General features: G+C 46.4%; 1 protein-coding gene across 1 annotated transcript; it reads left to right on the plus strand.

Annotated features, from left to right (window-relative positions):
- Positions 1-219: 219 nt before the first annotated feature.
- On the plus strand, positions 220-21,810 carry PPP4R2 (protein phosphatase 4 regulatory subunit 2). Its single transcript, XM_088459755.1, has 9 exons — positions 220-579; positions 5,601-5,682; positions 9,150-9,320; positions 13,258-13,351; positions 14,572-14,609; positions 16,972-17,046; positions 17,175-17,315; positions 18,731-18,984; positions 21,400-21,810. Exons 1-9 carry the CDS (start codon positions 546-548, stop codon positions 21,708-21,710), a joined length of 1,200 nt encoding a protein of 399 aa, XP_088315881.1. The 5' UTR covers positions 220-545; the 3' UTR covers positions 21,711-21,810.
- Positions 21,811-22,314: the final 504 nt, after the last annotated feature.

The raw sequence follows: 22,314 nt of genomic DNA on the forward strand, positions 1-22,314 counted from the left end.
GCCTGCCAGCCAGATCAATAGCTGAAAAGCATTAGCTCGTGCAAGGCGTCTGCTGACTCCTCGAATCCTCAGCAGCAGAGACTGAGAGCATTGCAATCACCGCACAGATGCCCCGAACATGCCCGGAACCATTACGTCATATAAACCCCTCCAATCAGCGTGCACCCGGCCAATTCAGGGAACCAATACCCGGGCACTCTCAGCCTCCCCTGAGTCCGTGCGCGTCTCCTCTAGCAGTACGTGCGCGCGTTCGCCCAGTGCCCGGTAGAGAAGCGCGCCCCTGTCGCCGCCTCCCTCTCCTGCGCGCCCCTGGTGACGTCACGAGCGCCATATTGGACGGCGGCTCCTGTTTCCTCGTACCCGAAGGTACTTCCGCCGCCTCCGTGGCTGATACCGGCAGCAGTGAGGCGCCCTGACCGTATCCCTGTCTGACCCGAGGAGCAGGGGCCCCAGGCCAGGGCACAAGGGGGGCTCCGGGTTCTGGAGGTGAAAGTGCGGCTCGGAGGCTCGGGAGGCAGCCGGTGTGTAACAACCCCCTTCCGGCCATGGACGTCGACCTGCTTCAGGAAGCTTTAAAAGGTCATTATTCACCCAGTGTATCGCTTTTATAGTGTTAGTTTCAGTTTTATGGAGCAGGGATAGTATAGAGACTGTAATGGGGAGGGGGGTTGGAATATGGTGTAGAGGCTGTAAGGGGGAGATGGAGGATGGGGTAGAGGCTGTAAGGGGGGATATGGAGGATGGGGTAGAGGCTGTAAGGGGGGATATGGAGGATGGGGTAGAGGCTGTAAGGGGGGTTATGGAGGATGGGGTAGAGGCTGTAAGGGGGGATATGGAGGATGGGGTAGAGGCTGTAAGGGGGGATATGGAGGATGGGGTAGAGGCTGTAAGGGGGGATATGGAGGATGGGGTAGAGGCTGTAAGGGGGGATATGGAGGATGGGGTAGAGGCTGTAAGGGGGGATATGGAGGATGGGGTAGAGGCTGTAAGGGGGGATATGGAGGATGGGGTAGAGGCTGTAAGGGGGGAGATGGAGGATGGGGTAGAGGCTGTATGGGGGGAGATGGAGGATGGCGTAGAGGCTGCAGGGGGGGTGCGGAGGATGGCGTAGAGGCTGCAGGGGGGGTGCGGAGGATGGCGTAGAGGCTGCAGGGGGGGTGCGGAGGATGGCGTAGAGGCTGCAGGGGGGGTGCGGAGGATGGCGTAGAGGCTGCAGGGGGGGGTGCGGAGGATGGCGTAGAGGCTGCAGGGGGGGGTGCGGAGGATGGCGTAGAGGCTGCAGGGGGGGGTGCGGAGGATGGCGTAGAGGCTGCGAGGGGGTGGACTGAGGATGGCGTAGAGGCTGCGAGGGGGGGGTGCGGAGGATGGTAGATGGTGTAGAGGCTGCGAGGGGGGGTGCGGAGGATGGTAGATGGTGTAGAGGCTGCAAGGGGGGTGGAGAACGGAGGATGGCCTAGAGCAGGGGTTCCCAACCACGGTCCTCAAGGCACACTAACAGTCCAGGTTTTAAGGATAGCCATAGCTGGGCACAGGTGACTTAATTAGTGCCTCAGTTATTTTGATTTAACCATCTGTGCTTAAGCATGGATATCACTAAAACCAGGACTGTTAGTGTGCCTTGAGGACCGTGGTTGGGAATCACTGGCCTAGAGGCTGCAAGGGGGGCGGTGGAGGATGGCCTAGAGCATAGCTTCTCAAACTCGGTCCTCAGGACCCCACACAGTGTATGTTTTCCAGGTCTCTTCACAGAATCAAAAGTGAAATAATTATAACCACATGTGGATTTTTTAAAATGTGTCAGTGTCACCTGTGCACCTGCTGGGTGACCTGGAGAATGTGAACTGTGTGGGGTCCTGAGGACCGAGTTTGAGAGCCACTGGCCTAGAGGCTGCAGGGGGGATGGAGAATGGCATGTAGCAGGCCTGGCCAACCTGAGCTCTCCTGCTGTTGTGAAACCGCAAATCCCAGCGGAGGATGGTGTAGAGCAGTGTTGGCTAACCTTGACACTCCAGCTGTTATGGAACTACATAACCCAGCATGCACTGCTACAGTTTTGCTATTAGGGCATGCTAAAACTGTGGCAGGGCATGCTGGGATATATAGTTCCACAACAGCTGGAGTGTCAAGGTTAGCCAACACTGGTGTAGAGTCTGCAAGTGGGACTGGAGGATGATGTAGATTGAGGCTGCAAGGGTATGGGAGGAGGATGGTGTAGTGTAGAGCAGGGGTATACAACATGTGGCCCTCCAGCTGTTGTGAAACTACACATCCCAGCATGCCCTGCCACAGTTTTGCTGATAGGGCATCCTTAAACGGTTACAGGTCATGTTAGGATGTTTTTTCCCACAGCTGGAGGGCTGCATGTGGAATACCCCTGATGCAGAGACTGCAAGGGGAGGGGTGAAGGATGGTGTACAGTAGGTGGGCAATTAGCGGCCCCCCAGCTGTTGTAGAACTGGACATCCCAGCATGCTCTGCCACAGTTTCTTTGCTGTTCATCAACAGCTGGGTGGCCTCTTATTGCCCATTCCTGGTGTACAGGCTGTAAGGTGGGTGGAGAATGGTTTATTATTAATAATAATGAACTTTTATAGGGGGCCACAGAGGATTCTCAGCACCTTTCACCGCATACAGCTAAAATGCAACACTAATAGGAAATAAAGTACAAAACATTGATGAAGACAAACTAGACAAGCAACAACTATTTGTGTATATACAGTCGTAATAACAAGTACCTGCTGGGTGGAACCTTCACCCTAGTAGATCAGTCACTCTTGTGGCCAAGTATGGAGGAGGTCATTGCAAAATTGAGGGTACATTGTAGAGTACATGAGGGAGGAGGACCTTGCTCGTAAGGGGCGATTCACTTGTTAGCGTCGGCAGCTGTCAGTGCCGGGTGCCTGATGGAGCAAGTCCATTATTGTTCCGTTCAGGCACAAACAGCTGAGCAGAAATGTGCGAAAGGTTGGTGGTTTGGGCATCCTAACCAGGACTTTAGACCGGCTTAGTCGTTTTATGTGGGTAAACTTGGTCTAATTAGGCACAACAAGCGCTATAATTAATTAAAGCAACTTAAACAATTGATTGCCCCCCCCCATAGTCTGCAGAGGGTGGTGACACAGCAGCTGGAGGGACATAAGGTCATATAACTGGTTGGACACTGTTTCCTACTCTGCAGCATACACAAATCAGATCTTAAGCCCCGTACACACTAGACAATATTTTGAATGATTTGACCAATGCCGACAGATCAGGATGACAAATCGTCAAGTGTGTTTGCGTGTGGCGGTGGTCGCATCTTCAGGTCTTCCCTACATGCAGCTCAATCTGACAATCTCGTTACTGATTCCCAGCAAATCGTGCAGCATGTACCTACCACCGGGCGACCAGGCGATATGTTAACGATCTAACCACCAAACGATGCACGATATATAGTTTGGTCATTTGGTAGGTTGCACAGTGTGTAGGCACTAGATTGTTTGTCTGGGAGTTCAAGGGAAATGTAGACGATAATCACGTTGTTTGCAGGTTGTCTAGTGTGTGCCCAGCATTAGGATAAGATCTGAGATGCTTTGCTAAAGAAATAAGTTTTATAGGACAGATAGGTGCTGTGGATGGAAAGGTGGGGTGGTATAGGCTGTAGATACTGTCTCGGGGGAGGAGAGGTTGATGAGTAGGTTGCAGATGCTGTCTGAGGGGGTGGAGATAGCAGGTGCTGTTTGGATGGGGGTAGAGGTTGCAGTAGTTCTCGGGTGGGAAGGGTGGATGGAAGGCTGCAGAGACTGTTAGCGGGGGTCGGGGGGATAATGTGGAGGCAGTAGATGCTGCTGAGGGGGGAGTGATTTTGTGGAGGCAACAGATGCCATTGGCAGGTACGGTGAGAAATGGTCCAGAGGCAACCTGTGTCTGTTGAGGGGTGGGGATAGCATAGAGGCAGCAGATTCTGTTGAGTTGTAGTGATGGTGTGGAGGCAGCAATGCTGTTGGTTGGATGGAGATAGCGTGGAGGCAGCATATGCCATTGAGGAGTTTGGATGGGGCGTAAGCATAAGATTCCATCAAGGGAAGGGGCGGAGGTATAATATGCAGACATGGGGTGTGTGCGGAGGCAGCTGATGCCATCGAGGGATGGAGCGGAGACAACCAATGCTGTTGAGTGTGGATGGGGCGTAGGCATAAGGTGCCATCAATGGATGAAGTGGAGGCATCAGATGCCACCGACGGGTGGGGCGGGGGCATAAATGATGCCAAGGGCTGGGACGCAGGCATAAGATGCCAAGGGGCGGGGGCATATGATGTTGCCTAGGGATGGGGCGGGGGCATAAGATGCTGCCGAGGGGTGAGGATGGGGCGGAGGAAAAAGATGCTGCCGAGAGGAGGGATGGAGGCATGAGATGCTGCCCAGGGGTAGGAATGGGGCGGAGGTATAATATGCAGTCAAGGGGTAGGGGTTGTTGCGGAGGCAGCAGACTCCATCGAGGGATAGAGCAGAGGCAGCCAGTGCTGTTGAGTGTGGATGGGGCATAGGCATAAGGTTCCATCAAGATGCCGCCGAGGGATGGGGCGGGGACATTCTGTGCGCGCCGAGTCGTGTGGTTGGAGGCATAACATGCCGCTGAGGGGTGGGGCTTGGGCATAAGATGTCGTTGAGGGGTAGGGATGATGAGTTTTCACTCTTTTTTTTTTTTTTTTTTTAAATCGTTCAGCGCATGGATTATGTGTAGTGTTATGTTGTGATCTGTCTGTGTGTGATGTAAGAACTGAAACTGATCACCGATGCTCCCAAGGTCTGTTCGTGCCTTGTTCAGACTGACCTGCATTGCTGTGTGCATGTAACCTTCCTTGTTTCTGGAACATCCCCCAGTCCTGCGTTCTGGACACAGTTATGCGTTTTGTCAGACAATCCTTAAAATAGGGACAGTGAAAGGTCACCTGGAAATACTGCCTTAGGGCCAGCCTTTTTGTTCACCAGTACAATACAGCTCCTTGCTGCCACATTTCTCCACTATTGTCGGTAACTGGGAGAAGGAATAAAATCTTTACTGTGACATCTTGTGTACTTTAAGTCACATAATGACGGTGACATATAGTCCTAGAAGGTGACTTATTGTATGCTAGTACAATGGTGTCTCAGTGATTTTTGTTTCCAGGTCTGAATTATTTATTTCTGTTTAAGTTTCTATGCTCCCTTATCCTTAATATGTACATCCGGTGTATGTCACATACTTGGCCAGATTTTGTGTTTATTGTATTACACCAGGTTTTTTTTCCTTCCCGCAGTTAGCTACACTTGTAGGGGGGGTGGGGGGCGAGCTTTCAATCCTGCTTGCTCTCAGACTATAAAGTGTCCTGCATTCCCAAGAAAGTCCAGTCTACTGTAATACTGAGGTTTTGCAATGTTTAAGGAAGCATGGGGAGGATTTAGTGTCAGTAACCAACAATAAATCCTACTTTACTATGCTATTTAAGGCTGTACTTGTGTATTTCCTTTAGAACACACTGGTCTTCCTAAGGTGGCAGTTATATTCTTCTCTGCGTTATTCTTTAAAATAGTGCAACAGTTTGTGACCATAAATAAGGCTAAACCTTTTCTTTCTTCAGATTTTGAGAAAAAGGGGAAGAAAGAGCCATGTCCGGAACTGGATCAATTTCTGTGCCATGTGGCGAAAACTGGAGAGACCATGTAAGTGTGAGAGTACAGTAACTATTTAGTGCATGTTGAAAGCTGCTGTCACTATTGCCTTTACCTGCATAATGTGTGTGGGATGTAGTTGACATTCCTGCGGTCGGCATGCCAGCACTCACAATTCCCGCGCCGGACTCCCGACAGCATTCGGAATCCCGGCACCAGTATCCCAACCGCCAGCATCCGGACGGTAAGTATTCGGGTTATGGGGAGGGTTAGGCTACGGGGTTTGGGGGGGTGGTGTCAGTGAATGTGACGTTAGACATCACCATGAAGCGCGGCTGCACAGACTACTGACTATATCGGTAGGCGATCTTTGCTCATTTCCTGCTCACCGCTACGGGATGCGAGAAAAAAGTGAGCAAATATAATGGCCGTGGAGCGCCTTTGTTTGACTTTTCCGCAGGCTCTCCGCACACATTGCGCAGAAATGAGCTGAACACCTAAAGGTCCAAGGGGTATATTTACTAAAGTGCAGGTTTTTATAAGCACGATTGTTGCCACTGTACATGCAGCGATGGTTCATTTTTTACAGCAGTCACAGAGAGCATTTATTTGCAAAGTAAGTGACCGGTAGTGGGGGGGAGTAATGGGGTGGTTAGAAAAACCCAGGCATATTAGGACCATTTCCAGGGAGCGGTCTAGCGAGCCTCTGCGATTTCGTCTGCCGTTGCCGAGGCCCCAGCATCCTAGGAGAGCCGCCCTGTCCACATAGGCTTAGAAGTTCAATGTGCGACTGATGCTTTTGTACGTGAGCGGTGGATGTCTGATGCCGGAGGTGGGCATCTCAGCGCCAAGAGTCACTTGCCTATTTTCGCAAGTCTGCTGCTTATGTAATTGCAGTGGCAACAGGATTTGCGTCCATCTCTGAATTAGGCCCATAGCAAGCAATATCAGTCCAAATCTATTGTGTATAAGCAATATCAGGTAGTGTAATCAGTCATTGCGTTCCACCTCTGTCTCGGAGTCGTTACACTTTCATGTCATACGGAGACGCGTGTTCATACCCTTTCTATGACACTTTGATATTTAAGTGTCTGTACTCAACTAATAAAATGCTAAAAATGATTGAAAAACTGTTCACAGCTTTCATTTTAAAAGTTATTTATCAGCAAATTAGGAAGGTCGGTGGTGTCAGTGCATCTTAAGCAAATATTGAATACGATTTTGTCATAATCAATGTGTTCAAGTTACAAGAGGGAGTTATTATTGGTTATCTGGATAAAGCCTTTTAATTGATACATTTTTAAATTAGCGGGGTATGTGATTTAATTTATTTTGTATTGCAATTTCTTCCTTTCCTTATCCCCCCCCCAGAATAGCAAAACATTGGGGGCCAGCCTCTAAGGCCCCTTCCTGTTTACAACATAGACCCCCTGATCTCTGCATTGCAAAGCTGCCTGGAGAATCCTCTCTATTGGAAGGAAGCTGCATGTTCCCGACTTGCAGAGCAGATCTGGGGAACACTAATGTAATACGGTTCGTCTCGCTATATGATATCGCCCGATAAGAAATGTGGTGTGACCTGCCACTCATTTTAGGCTGGACATGGGGTGTCCGTCCTGTTGGTTGAATCCATCTAGCAAGGCAAGTTCCACCGAGTTCATAGATTGCTGCTAGGTAGGCTTTACTGTAATAACCCCTCTCCTAAATTGATGTTGATATTGACTATAGCAGTCTAAGGTGTATAGAAACATTAACTGAGCCAGGTGTAAAAGGTGAGAGCATTAGGGAGCTGTACAATTGAGAGACTGCTTGCAGATTGTAATGAGAAAAGAATGGATAAATCCTATTCCTTACCCCGTCCTAGAGATTGGGCTACTGTATGATGGCTGAAGTATGATAATACAGAAAGTCACAGTGTGAAGTTAATGCAAGGAGCAGACATGGGTGTAGCAGCTGTGATACATTACATTTGTGTGTTTTTTTGTTTGTTTTTATTTAATAGTCTGTCTGTAAAACTAAACTTGTGCAGTGTTTGTGTGGATAGGAAAAGCTTTAGGTTAATTTTTGTAGTCTGTTAAATGCAATAAAATAGTGTTCTGTGTAAACTGTGCTAAAAATCTAAACAATGGCGCTGCTAATACACTTTTGTAGTTAGGATCCCTCTGTGTTGTAGCCTTTCCACCAGTGTTTGGCTTGCAGTGTAAAAGTTCAAAGTCTCTGGCCGGCCCTGAGCTCTGTGTTTCTGCGTAGTGAAATGGTTTGGAAACTTTACTGACTGGATGATCTCCAGGATTTGCTTAGCAACCAAGTCTGTTGCCGAAAGTGCCGGACTGAGAGCTAGACAGCCGGGGAAGGGAGGGGGTTCTATGCTGCTTAATTTATTAATGTCCTTAAATTTACTCTCGGCAAAGCTCATCTTGGAGTAAGTAAATATTGACGCATTCAACTTCACTGATGTCATTGTTTGCCGTGTTTCATGGTGCAGAATAACTTATATCTTTCAGTTCGGGGTTGTTGTTGTTTTTGGGTGTTTTTTTTTTTTTTTGGAGAGACCTTCACGTATCCTTGCGGTGGTATACCTAGTATTCTAGTCACATAAAAAGCATAGACCTGATGTCCGGCCCTCATTGAACTGGTTCTGATGACGTGTAACCTTGGCTGGTGGTTAAAATGTGTTCCTCTTTTGTCTGTCAAAATCAAATGTGCAATGAACATGCGCTAGTGCACTTATCTCCAAGCCAATGTGAGTACTGGATGCGACGGAACATGAGACCCCCCCCCCCCCCATCAATGTGAGTACTGGGTGCGACAGAACCAGAGACCCTCCCCCCCTGCACACCCACCTACTCTCATTGGCACAGTTCCCTGGTTAGTTAATTCGAGAGCCATACATTTGCAGAGGTTTGGGAAAGCCAGCTAATTACAGCAAGAAATCCATAATTGTAGATATTCAGTATACTCACAAGTTGTAGACTTAAAGCTGGATGTGCCACAATCATAAATACTTCAGTTACGTGCCTGTAGTTTCCCCTTAATGTGAATTATTATTTTTGTCGGTTTGGTTAAATAAAGAGCGTTTGCAAATAAAGTGCCACATAATAAAATGAACATGTTCCTATAACTTCTACTTGGGTAAAGTGGTTTTAACTACTTGCTTTTTGCTTATTGTCTTGGGAAAGGAAGGGGGGGGCTGTGATGAGTTCCTGGGGTAACTAGGTCTCACGAATATTCGCTCCGCCGCTGTGTGTAAGCAACATCTACATTTGTATTTTAGAAACAGGTGATTATATATTTTTATTTTCTTTTTTTTAGGGCCAAACTGTCTGATCTGTAGCAGCAGTTGTTGGTGAATTGCTCTGTATGCATACAGTCTTATCAGTGGTTCCTATGGTGTTGCTATATAGGACTTGTTCTTATATTGACATTGGAGGCTAGGAGCCAAATGTGTTTGTAATATACTGATCTATATGTGCGTACTGTGGAGTTTTAATAAAACCTTTTTATATTTATTATTGTAGAGTCCAGTGGCCGCAGTTCAAAGATTACTTCATGTTTAAGCTAGAGAAAGTGATGGATGACTTCAGAACCTCGGCTCCTGAGCCCAGAGGGCCTCCCAACCCCAATGTGGAATACATCCCCTTTGATGAAATGAAGGACAGAATACTCAAGATTGTTACTGGTTTTAATGGGTAAGTTCCCAATAACGGCGGATCAATGAGTCTCTGATTTGTGCTGCGTACAAATTAGAAACTTTGACTTGGGGATTGGGAAACCTGTTGATGATCCTGAGAGCTGTAGTCTAAATCCGTCCCCCTTCCCTACCATCGCCCACAGTCCTAACAATACATGGATCTCCGCACTGAAACTGTCCTCCCATTTGGGACCCTGTTATCATCTTGCTCGCCGTGACTGCAGCCATGCTCATCCGCATGCTGATGTGGAATCCCTCTCCCCACCTTTTGCATACTTTGTGGTTCCTTCCATGACGCTGTGTGGTTGCACTGTTTAACTAATACTAGTCCTTGGTATGAGGGATGATTCTTTTGCTTTGTATACATTGGTAATGTGGACGAGGGGGAAGGGTGACGAATACTTTCTTGTTAGCAATACGATTTATGGTGCCATCGAGAAGCATCGGTTATGGGAAAGGTGCCGGGGCTATGCAACCATGGTGCGTGTCGCTGTTAGCGGTGCGGGCACGCTCACTAACTTTGTGGCCATAGTATTTATTATTCTTCTGTATTTTCTCATTTATAGCAACATAACTCTTTGTGCAGTCAAAGGGCCAAAATGATTGAGTGATCATCGCTATGATGACGCTCCTTTTTGGTTTACACAGCTCTAACCTCATACCAGGTAACAGCAGGGACATTTTCACTAGTCCTTATAGAGAATGTAGGATGCTGTTCAGCTGTGTCTTGCTGTAAGAGTTATTAGTATGTACTGTGAGGTTGCAGATGATGGATATAATGGATGTAGATGTGTCTGATTGTACAGACCACCTATAAACCATAATTAATCACACACAGTAAACATTTTCTATAATCATCAGCCTTTATCAGTCAACACATTCACTCTATGGGACTCGCATCAGTTAGCACCGAGCCCTGCGATGTACCGTTGTGACGGCGTGGAAATGTCATTAACGGCAGAATATTTTGCCCCCATCACGCACCGAGCTCGCAGACTTTCGTATGCAGCCTTATGTGAACAAAAACCGTACAGGGCTACCATGGGTACAGCATACGCACACACTCAGGGGGGTACCTAGCTCATAGCTAATGGTTTCAAACCCTATAGATGAGCTCACCCTTTCACTGATTGTCAACACACATAATTAAGAAGGACAAGGGACTTTGGGCTTGTGGTGGCACAAATGAGTATGACCTAGGCAACTCTCAGGAACTAATTTCGGCTCTTCAGCCGCTGTCTTATAATCGGCCCAGCCTGCCTGTGGCTGACGATCCCCGTCCTGCAGTGGCTTGGGCCAAATGCTATTTGTCTATTTCTAGAACATGCCACTTCCTTCCCTTTACTGCAACCCTTGGACAACCAGGTGTTGTGAAACTACTAGTCCCAGCATACACTACCAGCTACCGGGCATAGCATGCTGGGGCTTGTAGTTTCGCAACACTTGGAAAGCCACAGGTTGTGTAAGCCTGATCTGCCAACCTGTATAACTGGTGCCTGAGCTTTGCGTTCAGAGCAGTAACCTGTATCTCAGGGGCTTTGTCAGAATTGCTGCCATTGAATGTAACTAGGTTTGCCTTTTTTTAATATTTTCTTTTATGATAAATTGAAAGTTTTCTGTATGACGGCAACGGTCTACTCTGCAAACTTACCAATAACGGTTATATAGCCTGGTACGTGCGATGGCATTGGGGGACATTAATGAAAGCTGTTCTGCACATATAGCTTGTGTTGTCCATAGCAAGCAGTTTGATAACTTTCTCTTTCATATTTAGAACAGCTAAGGGCAGCAGGCCAGCCCTCTGAGCCGTCAACCAACTTTTCTAGTAACACTTGTGACTGCTGATGTGTTATTACCAATAGAGGTCTCTTTAATGTGTTCATTTATAACGGAGATTAAAGGTATTGTGTTTCCCTGTAGAGGGTTTTATATGGCGGCCCCTGAAGTGCATTAGATTGCCTATCCCTTGCTTTAGAACTGGAAAGCTAACGTCTGGTTGCTATGGTAACATCACCACTAATTTGTAGTAACTCTTGGAGGCATTTTCCCGAATATGCCTGATGGTAAACGTAAGCCGCTGTGCAATCCTCGCCGATGAGAGGCACAGAAGACATTGACGTCCCTGCGTAGGCTCGCGCGTGCCACTTTCAGACACTCGACGTTGCATTGATTCATCGGTGTGAAGTAGCTGTATCCAAACTTGGACTTCATGTGCCAGTGAGATTTGAAGTTTGGCAAGAGTACTGTAAATATTGCGCAAGATGGTTCTGCTCGCTGCAAGTCCCTTTATCTCTGCTGAGATTGCTCACAGCTGTTTTTCAGGATTTAGCATCGGACTGAAGTATTTTCGGGATTTAGTCAGGATCCTGTTCACTTCTATTTTTAATTACCCCTTTGCAGTTTTAGGTAACTCTTCTGGACTCGATTGTGGTTTGGCATGGGTCCCGTAGTTATAATGCATGGTCACATTAACTCCTGAGAAGTATAGAGATGTTCTCGATAACTCTGTGCTCCCTACATTGTGGCAGTTCTACGGAAACAACAAATGTATTTATCTTGACGACAATGCCTCCTGCCATGTTTCCAGGGCGACGCTGGACAGGTATACAGAAAATTTGGTAATCCGGGTGGACTGGCCAGCTCAGAGTCCAGATCTTAACCCCATTGAGAACCTCTGGGATGAATTATAGCAATCTGTGCGTTCTAGGACAACGCAACCTTCTTTGGTGTTACAGTTGGTCACTGTACTTAATGGCAAAACATACCGCCCGCTGCTGTCCAGGAACTTGTGGACAGTTTGCCAAGAAGGGTGTCTGCAGTGATCACTGCACGTGGTGGACCTACATAGTACTGATGTCAATTAAATCTTTGATCGATTTGCTGTCAGTGTCCAATCACTTTTGTCTACATAGTGTTGGTGTATATATGTGTAAAATATATATATTCTCATTTACAGTCTATGCAAATGTTCTAGGAGCAAGTGATCTCGCTGAGGCATTATCCTCCAGTGGCGATAGCCATATTGTGACTTCCCTAATATGTATCTCTAGTAAATCACAGGCTGTATTCATAAATAACACCTTTTTGCAGTGGTGCTGTATAATTGTCAACATGTAAAATCTATTTTTCAGGGTCACTTTGCATCTGACAATAGCATCTGAGCCCACTGCGCAGTAAAGTCTAGTTGTACCTGCATACACTGCAGCGCATAATGAACTTGTTATAATACGTTTTTTTTTTTTTGTTTTTTTTTCATTAACTTTAATAAACTGTATACTACTTTACTAATAATCAAGGCAAGCGTTGAGTTGCATTCAATATACAGAATGAGTTTTTGTTTTTTTAATAGCACCCATCCCTGCAAATTCCCTGGTCACTATGGTGTTAATGGCTCTTGTTTCATTGATCGGCAATATTGGGATAGGCCTGAAACTTTCCATCTCTGTGCGGTTTAACATCTGATCGATTAAACTCCTCCCGTGAGCAAAGCAGATCTTTGTTAATATTGGGGGCGATCACATTTTGTTGTTCCCGTCCAGACTGCAGAGAGCTATTCAATTGTTTGCTCTACCTGCCCCGAGACTGCACTAATCGCAGATTTCTGCTCACACCCACCTGAGGATCACGCAGAAATCCGCATAACGTAGGGCTTTGGGGCTGATCGTGAGTGCGGGGCGTAACTACAGCAGGTCTGGCTGTTACATGGGAGGAGCCGCTTATGGCGGGTAATCCCGCGCAAGCAAATGGGCTGGTCAAGCGAACCGTTGAATAGCTCCTGTACAGTTTAGACAGGAGCCACAAAGAATTGAGTAGCCCCCATAGTGCAGACGTTTCTCACGGATTTCATATTTAAGTGTTTGTTTTTGAAACTGTTATAGTGCCGTAATTTTCTATACATATTTCACCGAACCATGTTCTCTTGCCTTTTTCCCAAGGACACCGTTCACTATTCAGCGGCTCTGTGAGCTCGTTACTGAACCTCGCAGGAATTACACCGGTACGGACAAGTTTCTGAGAGGGGTGGAAAAGGTAATTTTAATGCCGCCTTACTACTTTGATGGACAAAGCTTCAAGTCTGCATGTTCTAGTGGCTCATGTGACAGGTTACTGTACAACACGTACTCCAGTGCCAATATAGACCTATGTTTAGCTATTTAGGTATTTCTGCAGTATGTACTTTAAGTACCGTATGCAGTAGCTCTTACAAATTGTATCTAATGGCGACTGGGTGATCTCCAGGTGACTGAATTGCTGAGCCGTTTTTGTCGATGTATAAATTGCAGAGCTTTGGATGCGCCCGTTTCTCTGGTAAAAGGTTATAGTGGTATTTACAGTCTTAAAGGTGGGTACACGCCTGAACGATATCTGCCAGATTTGGCCGATCAGCCAAATCGGAACGACAAATCGGGCCCATCATGCAGTGTGTATGCCAGATTTGCGCGTTCCGCGGTCGCATGCGATATCGAGTGTTGGCTGTGCTGCAGGGTTAATCACACGATATTGCATGTGAGGCTGTACATGTTAATGTAGGACGGAACAGTGATTGTTCCATCGTTCATTAAGTGTGTACCGACAATCATGCGATGTCCAGGGTGAAGGCAAATCGACCCTGAACATTGGCACGATTGCCAGTCGTTCAGGTGTGTACCCAACCTAATAGTCTTCTGATCAAACCAGATCTGGGGGAGGGTAATTTGTGTTGGACATTTCTGAAGAAAATGACCCAAGATTGTCGAAGTTCAGTATTTTTGACCATTTTAGTATTCAGGCCACACAGACTTCCCTCCCAGCAGGTCCTGTTGCTGTCTGTGTGGCCCATCTGGAGATCTGTTGTGCTTGTCAATGGTTACTTGTGTGTCTGTATAATGGTGGGACAGACACACATTGGACCAACAGTGTTGCCTGGTATCCTCCCTGCATAAAGCTGGGTACACGCTAGACAATTACCTGGACTATATGACGAATTGGACCGATGTGTCGCCCGGATCGTCTAGTGTGTATGTACTATGCGCGCTGCCGCGCGGCCACAGCTCGGTCGTCTCATTGGCTGGAGCATGGAGCGACCCAGCTGCCGATGCCAGGAAGGTGAATGGAGCAGGTGAACAATGTATCAGGTGATCGGACACCAGATCGTGCAGTGTGAACCGACTCCCCGATATATCGTTCCATCGGGCGTTGGATTGGCGGAGTGGGTAATGTGTACCCTGCTTAAGACTTACTGAATGTATCTGTGTTTTCTTCTCTTGCAGAATGTCATGGTTGTCAGCTGTGTATACCCCACGTCTGAGTAAGTATGATGAATTCCAGTTACATTTATGAGCATTTGGTTACAGGCATTGCTGGTAGTAATATCATTTAAAAGGTAAAATAGATAAGATTCATGCTGGGATATTGGGTGTAAATGTTAGTTTCACGCCAGCGCTCTATGGCATGGAAATGGTTGACACACACTGGTTATCGGTCACCTTACCATGTTCTACTAACGTTCTGCTAGTTTAAAGCATTTGCTTTCCAGGATTTTAAACGTAAAACCTATAGATCTATAGTAGTAGAGGGACCCGGCATGTCCTGGGTCACCTCAGTGCGCCTGCTGCTCCCTGTTAGACAATGACGTTTACCGGCATGGAGCAGTGAGGTCCTCCACCTAAGGTTTGTCCTGTCGCGCTTCTGTGGTAGCCATTGGAGGAGCAGCGCACAGCCCGGCTCCCGCTGAGCATGCATGTAGGTGATGGGACAGACCTTGCCAGATTATTAGGTGGATTTATTCTTTTTATATGGCAAGGTGATTTCAACTTATGCTGGCACCATCCTTGCTGTATTGTGCTATCCCAGTCAACCATTTTGTTAATAAAACAAACAAAAAGTTGTTGATACGAAGTACGATAAAGATCTGACTCATAGGGTCGATTCAGTTGTCTTATAGAGCGCCTAAACTAATGGGCACCCGACAGAGCAATTCAATTGTTGCTCCGTTCGGGCATGCAATGTCTCGGGCGATACATTTCTGCTCGCAGCCTATGGTGGCGAGTAGAAATGTGCGATAAGTCAGCTGTTTGGACGCCCAAAGCAGGACCATAGACAGGGAAACTCTCCTTATTCAGGTCACGAAGGGGCGAAAAGTGCTTATTTATTAAAGACTCTTTTTACAAAGCCCTCACCCGATCCTCTCCCATTTACACCTGCCCACCCGCTTCACTCCGCCTCTCCGGCCAACTGATTACTTTCTCCCACCACCGTCTCCCAAGATTTTGCCCGTGCTGCTCCCTACCTCTGGAATTCTCTCCCGCTCTCTTTCAGGGCCTGATTCTCTACGGATGGCTATTCTGCTTATACGCACGCAATGCAGTTGCTAAGATCTGCGGTGATATTGCGATCACAGCCTGGCATAAGAGCACCTAGTTCCCCTTACATCCGTATACTTGGCCAACATAGAGAAACAATCGGTGACATCGGACCCATACGCACAGCTAATGAAGCCCTGACCTCACTCAGGAATTGCTTACTTCAGCTCACGCTATGAGGCCTTAGGGCTGCGTACGGTATCACTGTGGATAATTTTATGCATGCCCCTGTAACGCCCCCCCAAATGGCACTTGCTGTCAATCACTCTGCCATGGGTCTGCGTATCCTAAGCAATCGCAGTCCCGAGCGCAGTGGCTAGTTCGCGCACCGCCATGCATGTGTACTACACAACAATGCATATAAGCAACTGCGTTCCTTGCTGAATCAGGCCCTCAGACTCTCCACCTCTCTACTACCCTTCAAATGGGCTCCCAAGACCTACTTCTTCATCAAAGCCTCCAAGGTCTCATCCTAACCCACTGCTCCATTCTCCTTCCTCCCTGTCTACCCAATCTGTCTCACCCCTGTCTGTCTGCCCTCTCCTAATGTGCTTCTCCTTCCCTTACTCATACCATCACTTACTCCTAACTCCCCACAACGGCACCTATCACTTGGTTGCTGACTCCCTGCTGCTTATATAAGTGTTATGATCACTAATGCAGAAATGTCTATAAACCATGTCCTAGTCCTGCATTGTTTTGTACTGTTAATAACTTTTCTTGTTTGTTCATTTGCTTATGTGCTTTGTAAGGCGCTGCAGAACCCTTGTGGCACCATATGATGATAATAAAAAGATGACTCTGCCTTTCGGTGACTTTTTTTTTTTTTTTTTCCCCCTACTCAATTTTTTTTTTTTTTTTTCACTCGAGCTGAGCGCTAGATGTTTGACACAATCCATTTTGGGTGCTTTAATTTTATCGGAGTGCAAAATAACTGTCGTGTTCAGTGGGTGACGAGACTTGTGTCAGAAAGATGTCTTACTGGTGGCCGCCCTTGGTGACTGCAGAATATGACATGGTTACAGTTGTGACTGTCGTATTGAAGGCTGCATGTCCTCTCTGGTACCTGGGAGCTGAATGACCGGTTCTCGGAGCTAGGGCTACAAATGGTCACTGACGACATGGGGGTGATCTGTAATGTGTATTGGCCTGTCGGGCTTCATTTGTGGCATACTGTCTGAATATGTATATAGCAGGGAGTCTGTAATTTGCTAAGAAGACCCAGATATGCATATTTTTTTTTTAGGTTTGTACGGTCTGTGCAAAAAAAAAAAAAAAATATTTAAATACAATCCATTTTTCTCCCAGGAAAAACAGTTCGGGCAGCCTAAATCGGATGAATGGTGTGATGTTCCCTGGGAACTCCCAAAGCTACACTGACAGGTAGGAGTATGGTGGGCATATATAAAGATGTACGTGTCCTTTCATTATGGACATTTGTGCATTGCTTCGGCCAATTCATGTTAACATTTTAAAACCAAACTCTTAACGCATGGTGTTTTGTCTTTCAGGTCAAACATCAACGGCCCCGGGACCCCAAGACCACTGAGCAGACCGAAGCTTTCACTCTCGAGCCCCATGACCACAAACGGTTTACCTGATGGTGCTGAAAATAAGGACCCTGATGTACTACAGAAAGACAAGTCTCACAGGTTATTAATCACCTTTAAGCCATTATGTTGGATTCGGCACTATTTTGAGGCCCTCGGATTAATCTCCAAAGTAGTCACATGAGTGATTGAGGAATCCACAAATGAGCATATGGGGTTATTTTACTGTCCTAATAATCTGGGAAGTTATGGTGGTAGAACATAAGAAGCAAGCCTCGGCGTGATGTCCTCGCTCACGGCCCTGCGCTCGCTTTAGTAGCGGTGCAGCTTCCCTATAGGTTTACCCTGCTTCTCATGTCTGGGTATGCCCCACACCCCATTGCACCTATGCGCCTTTCTGTTTGTAAGAGTGCTCCTCCTGTTTCTTTACTGGAGTGGAAGAGAATTTAGAAGACAAAGCTGATTGGCTAATCTTGAACTTTATTTTTCCCTCCCGCGCAAATTGTGCTTCAGTTTATACTAATAGTTGTTGCATCTGTAGCTGATTGTGCTACAGGCAACTAGTGTCATTGCCTGTAGCACAATTTCAATTCAGATTCATGATTTGACCTCATCCTGGCCAGTTGCATCCAGGACTCATTTAAACCTAAATTACCGACTACTGGATGAACTAAACCCAGGCTGCATTCATGAGTATAGATGTAAAACAACCCAAAATGAACCTATAGGAATGTCCTAAATTTGGGGAGCAGATTCTTAGATGGAAATATTCCTGTTGTGTCCCTAGTCTGTTTCCTGGTCTCGCGGTACAGCCCTTGTTCCAGTATCTGGACCCGATATTTAACTGAACGGGGAATGACTCCGGAGCAGCGCCCGGCTAGAGTAGTACTCTATGATCGGGAGGCAATCGGGAAGCCGACTGCCTAAATACCAGCAGCCGGCTTCCCAACTGTCTTATCCCGGCATGGGTGAAATGCCGGGCGTCTAGATATAAACGCCCGCATTTCCCCGACGCTGGGAGACCGGCGCCCGGCATCACGATCGTACTGATGCCGGGCACCGCGAGCGGACAGCCGCGGGGGGGGGAGGGTTAGGTTTAGGGCTCCCGGGGGGGACTTAGGGTTAGGCACCCCCCGGGAGGGTTAGGCTAGGGGGAGGGAGGGTTAGGGTTAGGCACCCCCAGGGGGGACTTAGGGTTAGGCACCCCCCCGGGGGACTTAGGTTTAGGCAGTGGGGAAGGGGGTGGTTAGGGTTAGGCACTTGGGGGGGAAGTTAGGGTTAGGAACCCCTAAGGAGGGTTAGGGGGGTTAGGTTAGTGGATACTTACCTATCCACGATCGGGATTTCCAGCGCTGTCGGGCTTCCGCTGCGTCGCACTCTGCTTCTGTCGGGCTGCCGCTGACGGGAATCGAACCGCCGGCCATGCGGCTGACGGTATTTCATACCAATTCCCTATGATCCCACCACTGTTAGTGGCACGTTTCCATATCATGGTTTCTGCTTTTTCCCACTGCCAGCGATTCCCTGTCTCCCGATGAAAGTTCACCACCAAGTACTGTGAAGAACAAGCACTTGGAGGAAGACCCGGCAGAGGAGCATGAGGTGAAGAGACTGAAATTCGACACGGAAGATGAGGAAGAGGAGCATTCTGACCAGCTTGACTCTTCATCCAGCCAGTCTTCCAGTGACATGACTGACGACGCAGAGGCTCCATCTACAACTGTGGAGAAAGGAGAAGACAGCTGTGATACGGAGCATACTGCGGAAGAAGGTGGGGGGTCTCTCAGTCCTAGGTTTCCTTGGCAATAAAATTGTTAAATGTCAATTGGCCGAAATTACATGGGTGTTGACGCCTGGTGAAGGAGCTAAACATCCTATGTAATGGTTACGCATTTCTTTTTAAAATATTGACTCTAGGTGTAGTTTATAAGTCTCGATATGGGTCTCCCAGAGCATGCTGGGGTCTGTAGTCTTCCAATGGCTGGGGGACCAATGGATGCCAGTCTCTGGTATAGATGATCCAAAGACTAAATGAAATTTATACCAGTAGACCAACAAATCCAAGGTTGTAAATGAAGAGCAGGAATTGTCACTTGGTTTTACAAAGGCCAAAATACCCATCTGCCATCTTCAGTGGTAAAAGAATATTGATGAAAATACTTAATTATGTACTAGGACTTATAGGGTCTCAGCTTATAATAAGTTAACCCCAATGAGCCCTTTAGTTCAAGGGATACATCAGTATGTTAGATAGAACTGCATATACCTTTTAAGTTTATTATACTCCTTTCAGACAGAAAACCAAATTACCGGGTCAAACGTTTCCACCCGGTAATTTGCTGATCAACACGGGTCCTTTTTCTCTTTGAAAGTGTCAACCCGGGTCGAAATTCCCGGGACTTCGAGCCAGGAATTTACCAGGGTTGGAGACCCGGGTTTTTCAGACAATAAATATCCGTGATAAGCAAATTACCAGGTAGAAATGTTTGACCCGGTAATTTGCCCTTCTGTCAGGCTGGGACCGGTTTTTTTCATTTTTCTATCTGAAAGTGGAATTAATGAAGAATTGAAGAAAAAAAAAAAAATACAATCAACAAATTCTATTTTAAAACCTTTAACTTCACATGGAATTACTTGGTGTAATATTACAATGTGCTTAGAATACTTTTACATACATTGGAGGGGAGGGTAGCTGATAAACCTTTTCAAACATACAGGGTCACATGAAGTTGAGTAACCCTGCACCGAATTTACAACATCCATAACTTTCTGGTTTTAGCCAAAGGACTGATTTTATAATGGATATTCCTTATTAAAGAGCTGGACAGCAGTTACAGGGATCTCATTACAGAGAATGACAATAAGGCATAAGTTAGAGCACAGGTTCTCAAACTCTGTCCTCCCCACAAACTGTGCATGTTTTCCAGGTCTCCTCACAGAATCATAAGTGAAATAATTAACTTCACCTGTGGCTCTTTTTGAAATTGTCAGTGAGTAATGACTGCACCTGCTGGGTGACCTGGAAAACATGGCCTGTGTGAAGTCCTGAGGACCGAGTTTGAGAACCACTGAGTTAGAGGGTGGTCCTGGACAGACAAACTTACCCTCCAGACACGAGTCATTGCAGCTTATTACAGTGAGAACTGGCCCTTTCCATCAGACGTAAGGCACGTTCCATTGCTCATAGCTGGTGAAGAGGTAAAGTTGAATAGATCAGTTATTCCCCTTCAAACTTATTTTGAGATCAGTATATTTAAATCTGCACTTAGCATTTCCATTATCGTGGAGAAGGTGCCTGTGTTTATGGGCTGCTGTTTTTTCTGTTCGTTCTCCTTTCCAAACTGCCACACACTAAAGTAACTTTTCTTGCCCGGCATAGAACATGTACAAGGTCCTAAAGGTGTACCCTTATTAGGTGACACAATGTGTACGCAGGATTACTATTCAGTTACCTAGTAGGACGTTTTGGTTGAGGGTGAACTTTCCAGTTATTGGAGGTCTGATATTGGCCCACATTATGTGTTCTTGTCCTGTAGTGGGGTAACTTGCATTTTCACCACACTCGGGCGGCCATGCTATTTAGGCAGGCTCGCCTCGTGGAGTCCTTTTTTCGAAGGTCTCTTCTGTGCCTCGGCTGTTTAGATTTGTGGCACGTGTTGTCCAGTCAACTACTTCATATTAGGGGTGAGCGGGTTCGGTTTTACTCGGATTTACTCGGATCTTTAAACGGCATTTTATTGGCTATCGCCTATCGTGTTTTGGATAGCCAATAAAATAAATCCGAAATTGCGGTAAAGTGGCGATAAGAACTGAGTAAAACCGAGCCTGCACATCCCTACTTCATATATTGTACATCCCTGTCCTAAGTGCTATGGACCAGGAGCTGAACGCAAGGAATGGATTGGGGACCAAAAGTCAACTTAGTCTATAGCAGAGGTCCATAAACTGCCATTTACAGTCCATGTTTTAAGGATATCTGTGCTTGAGCACAGGTGACTAAATCAGTACTTCAATTTAATTTAACCATCTGGACTCAAGAATAGATATCCTTTAAAACATGGACTGTAATGGTGGAGTTTGGAAAACTCTGGTCTATAGCGTACAGATAAATGAGTTCTAGTTGAAACATTTCTTTTAAAAAGCTTTATCTGTTTGTAATTGTGTTACATTGTGTCTTACATTACAGAATCATTAATGACCTCAAGCGAGTTTGCGGCCGAAGTGGAGGACAAGGAAACCATCGACTCCTTAACTGCGAGCGAAGATACCTCTGAGGAATCCCACCAAATGGAGGAATCGGAACAGACTGAACCGCAGAGCGATGTGCAAAGCGAGGAAGCCGAGGCCACAACAGCGGCAAACACAGCCGACACAGAGTGCAGTGAAACTGAGCACCGGGGAACTTTTGAAAAGTCCCCCGAAACCCCCACTGAGTCCCCTATGGAAAACAGTGAGGAGGCCACAGATGTAGCAGATGAACCTATGGAACAAGACTAACTACACTGAAACTTATAGACACAGTATTTTCCAGACAGTTCTGTTTTTACACTGTATACAAATTTTACCTAATAAAGTGGACCTTTTAGTTTTACAAAAGGCAGGTTGTGAAAATGCAAACTTTTCTGGAATCAAAACTGCGCTTTACCCGCCCCATTTCAGAACTTCAATCCTTCAGGTTTCTGTCCGCCGCTGAGAGTTGGTTTGGTCAGATCGGTGGTTTGTGTATAGACTTTTTTTTTTTTTTTTTTTGAAAGCATTTTTAAACTGGAAGGTTATAATTTTGACTCCCTCTTTTTTCCAAGGCTTCCACATTTTGGTTAAAAATTAAAAACAAATCTGTATGACGTCTAGTTCCTCTTTTTTTTTTTTTTTTATTTGAAAATTAATTTTAACTAAACTTTAATTTAAAACAGCTCCTTTTTTTTTTTTTTTTTTTTTTGAGCTGTTTAGGAACAAATGTTTTTTGTTGTCCTCAGAATAATTCCTTTGGCAGTCAATGTGCTAGGATATACCTCCTCAAGACCTATATTTCAGTGTACCTAGTGCCAGTGGAGCCAGCCGTTGTGTGTGTGCTGAATCTGTTCATGAAGAGGTGGCCTAT

Source organism: Taudactylus pleione, unplaced genomic scaffold (genome assembly GCF_031769625.1).
Source record: "Taudactylus pleione unplaced genomic scaffold, aTauple2 ptg000934l, whole genome shotgun sequence".
Taxonomy (NCBI): domain Eukaryota; kingdom Metazoa; phylum Chordata; class Amphibia; order Anura; family Myobatrachidae; genus Taudactylus; species Taudactylus pleione.

Coding starts and splice junctions, on each gene's coding strand:
- PPP4R2 (XM_088459755.1), top strand. CDS start 546: ATGGACGTCGACCTGCTTCAGGAAGCTTTAAAAG. Junction 9,321..13,257: donor ATTGTTACTGGTTTTAATGG/GTAAGTTCCCAA, acceptor CTTTTTCCCAAG/GACACCGTTCACTATTCAGC. Junction 18,985..21,399: donor GGAGCATACTGCGGAAGAAG/GTGGGGGGTCTC, acceptor CTTACATTACAG/AATCATTAATGACCTCAAGC.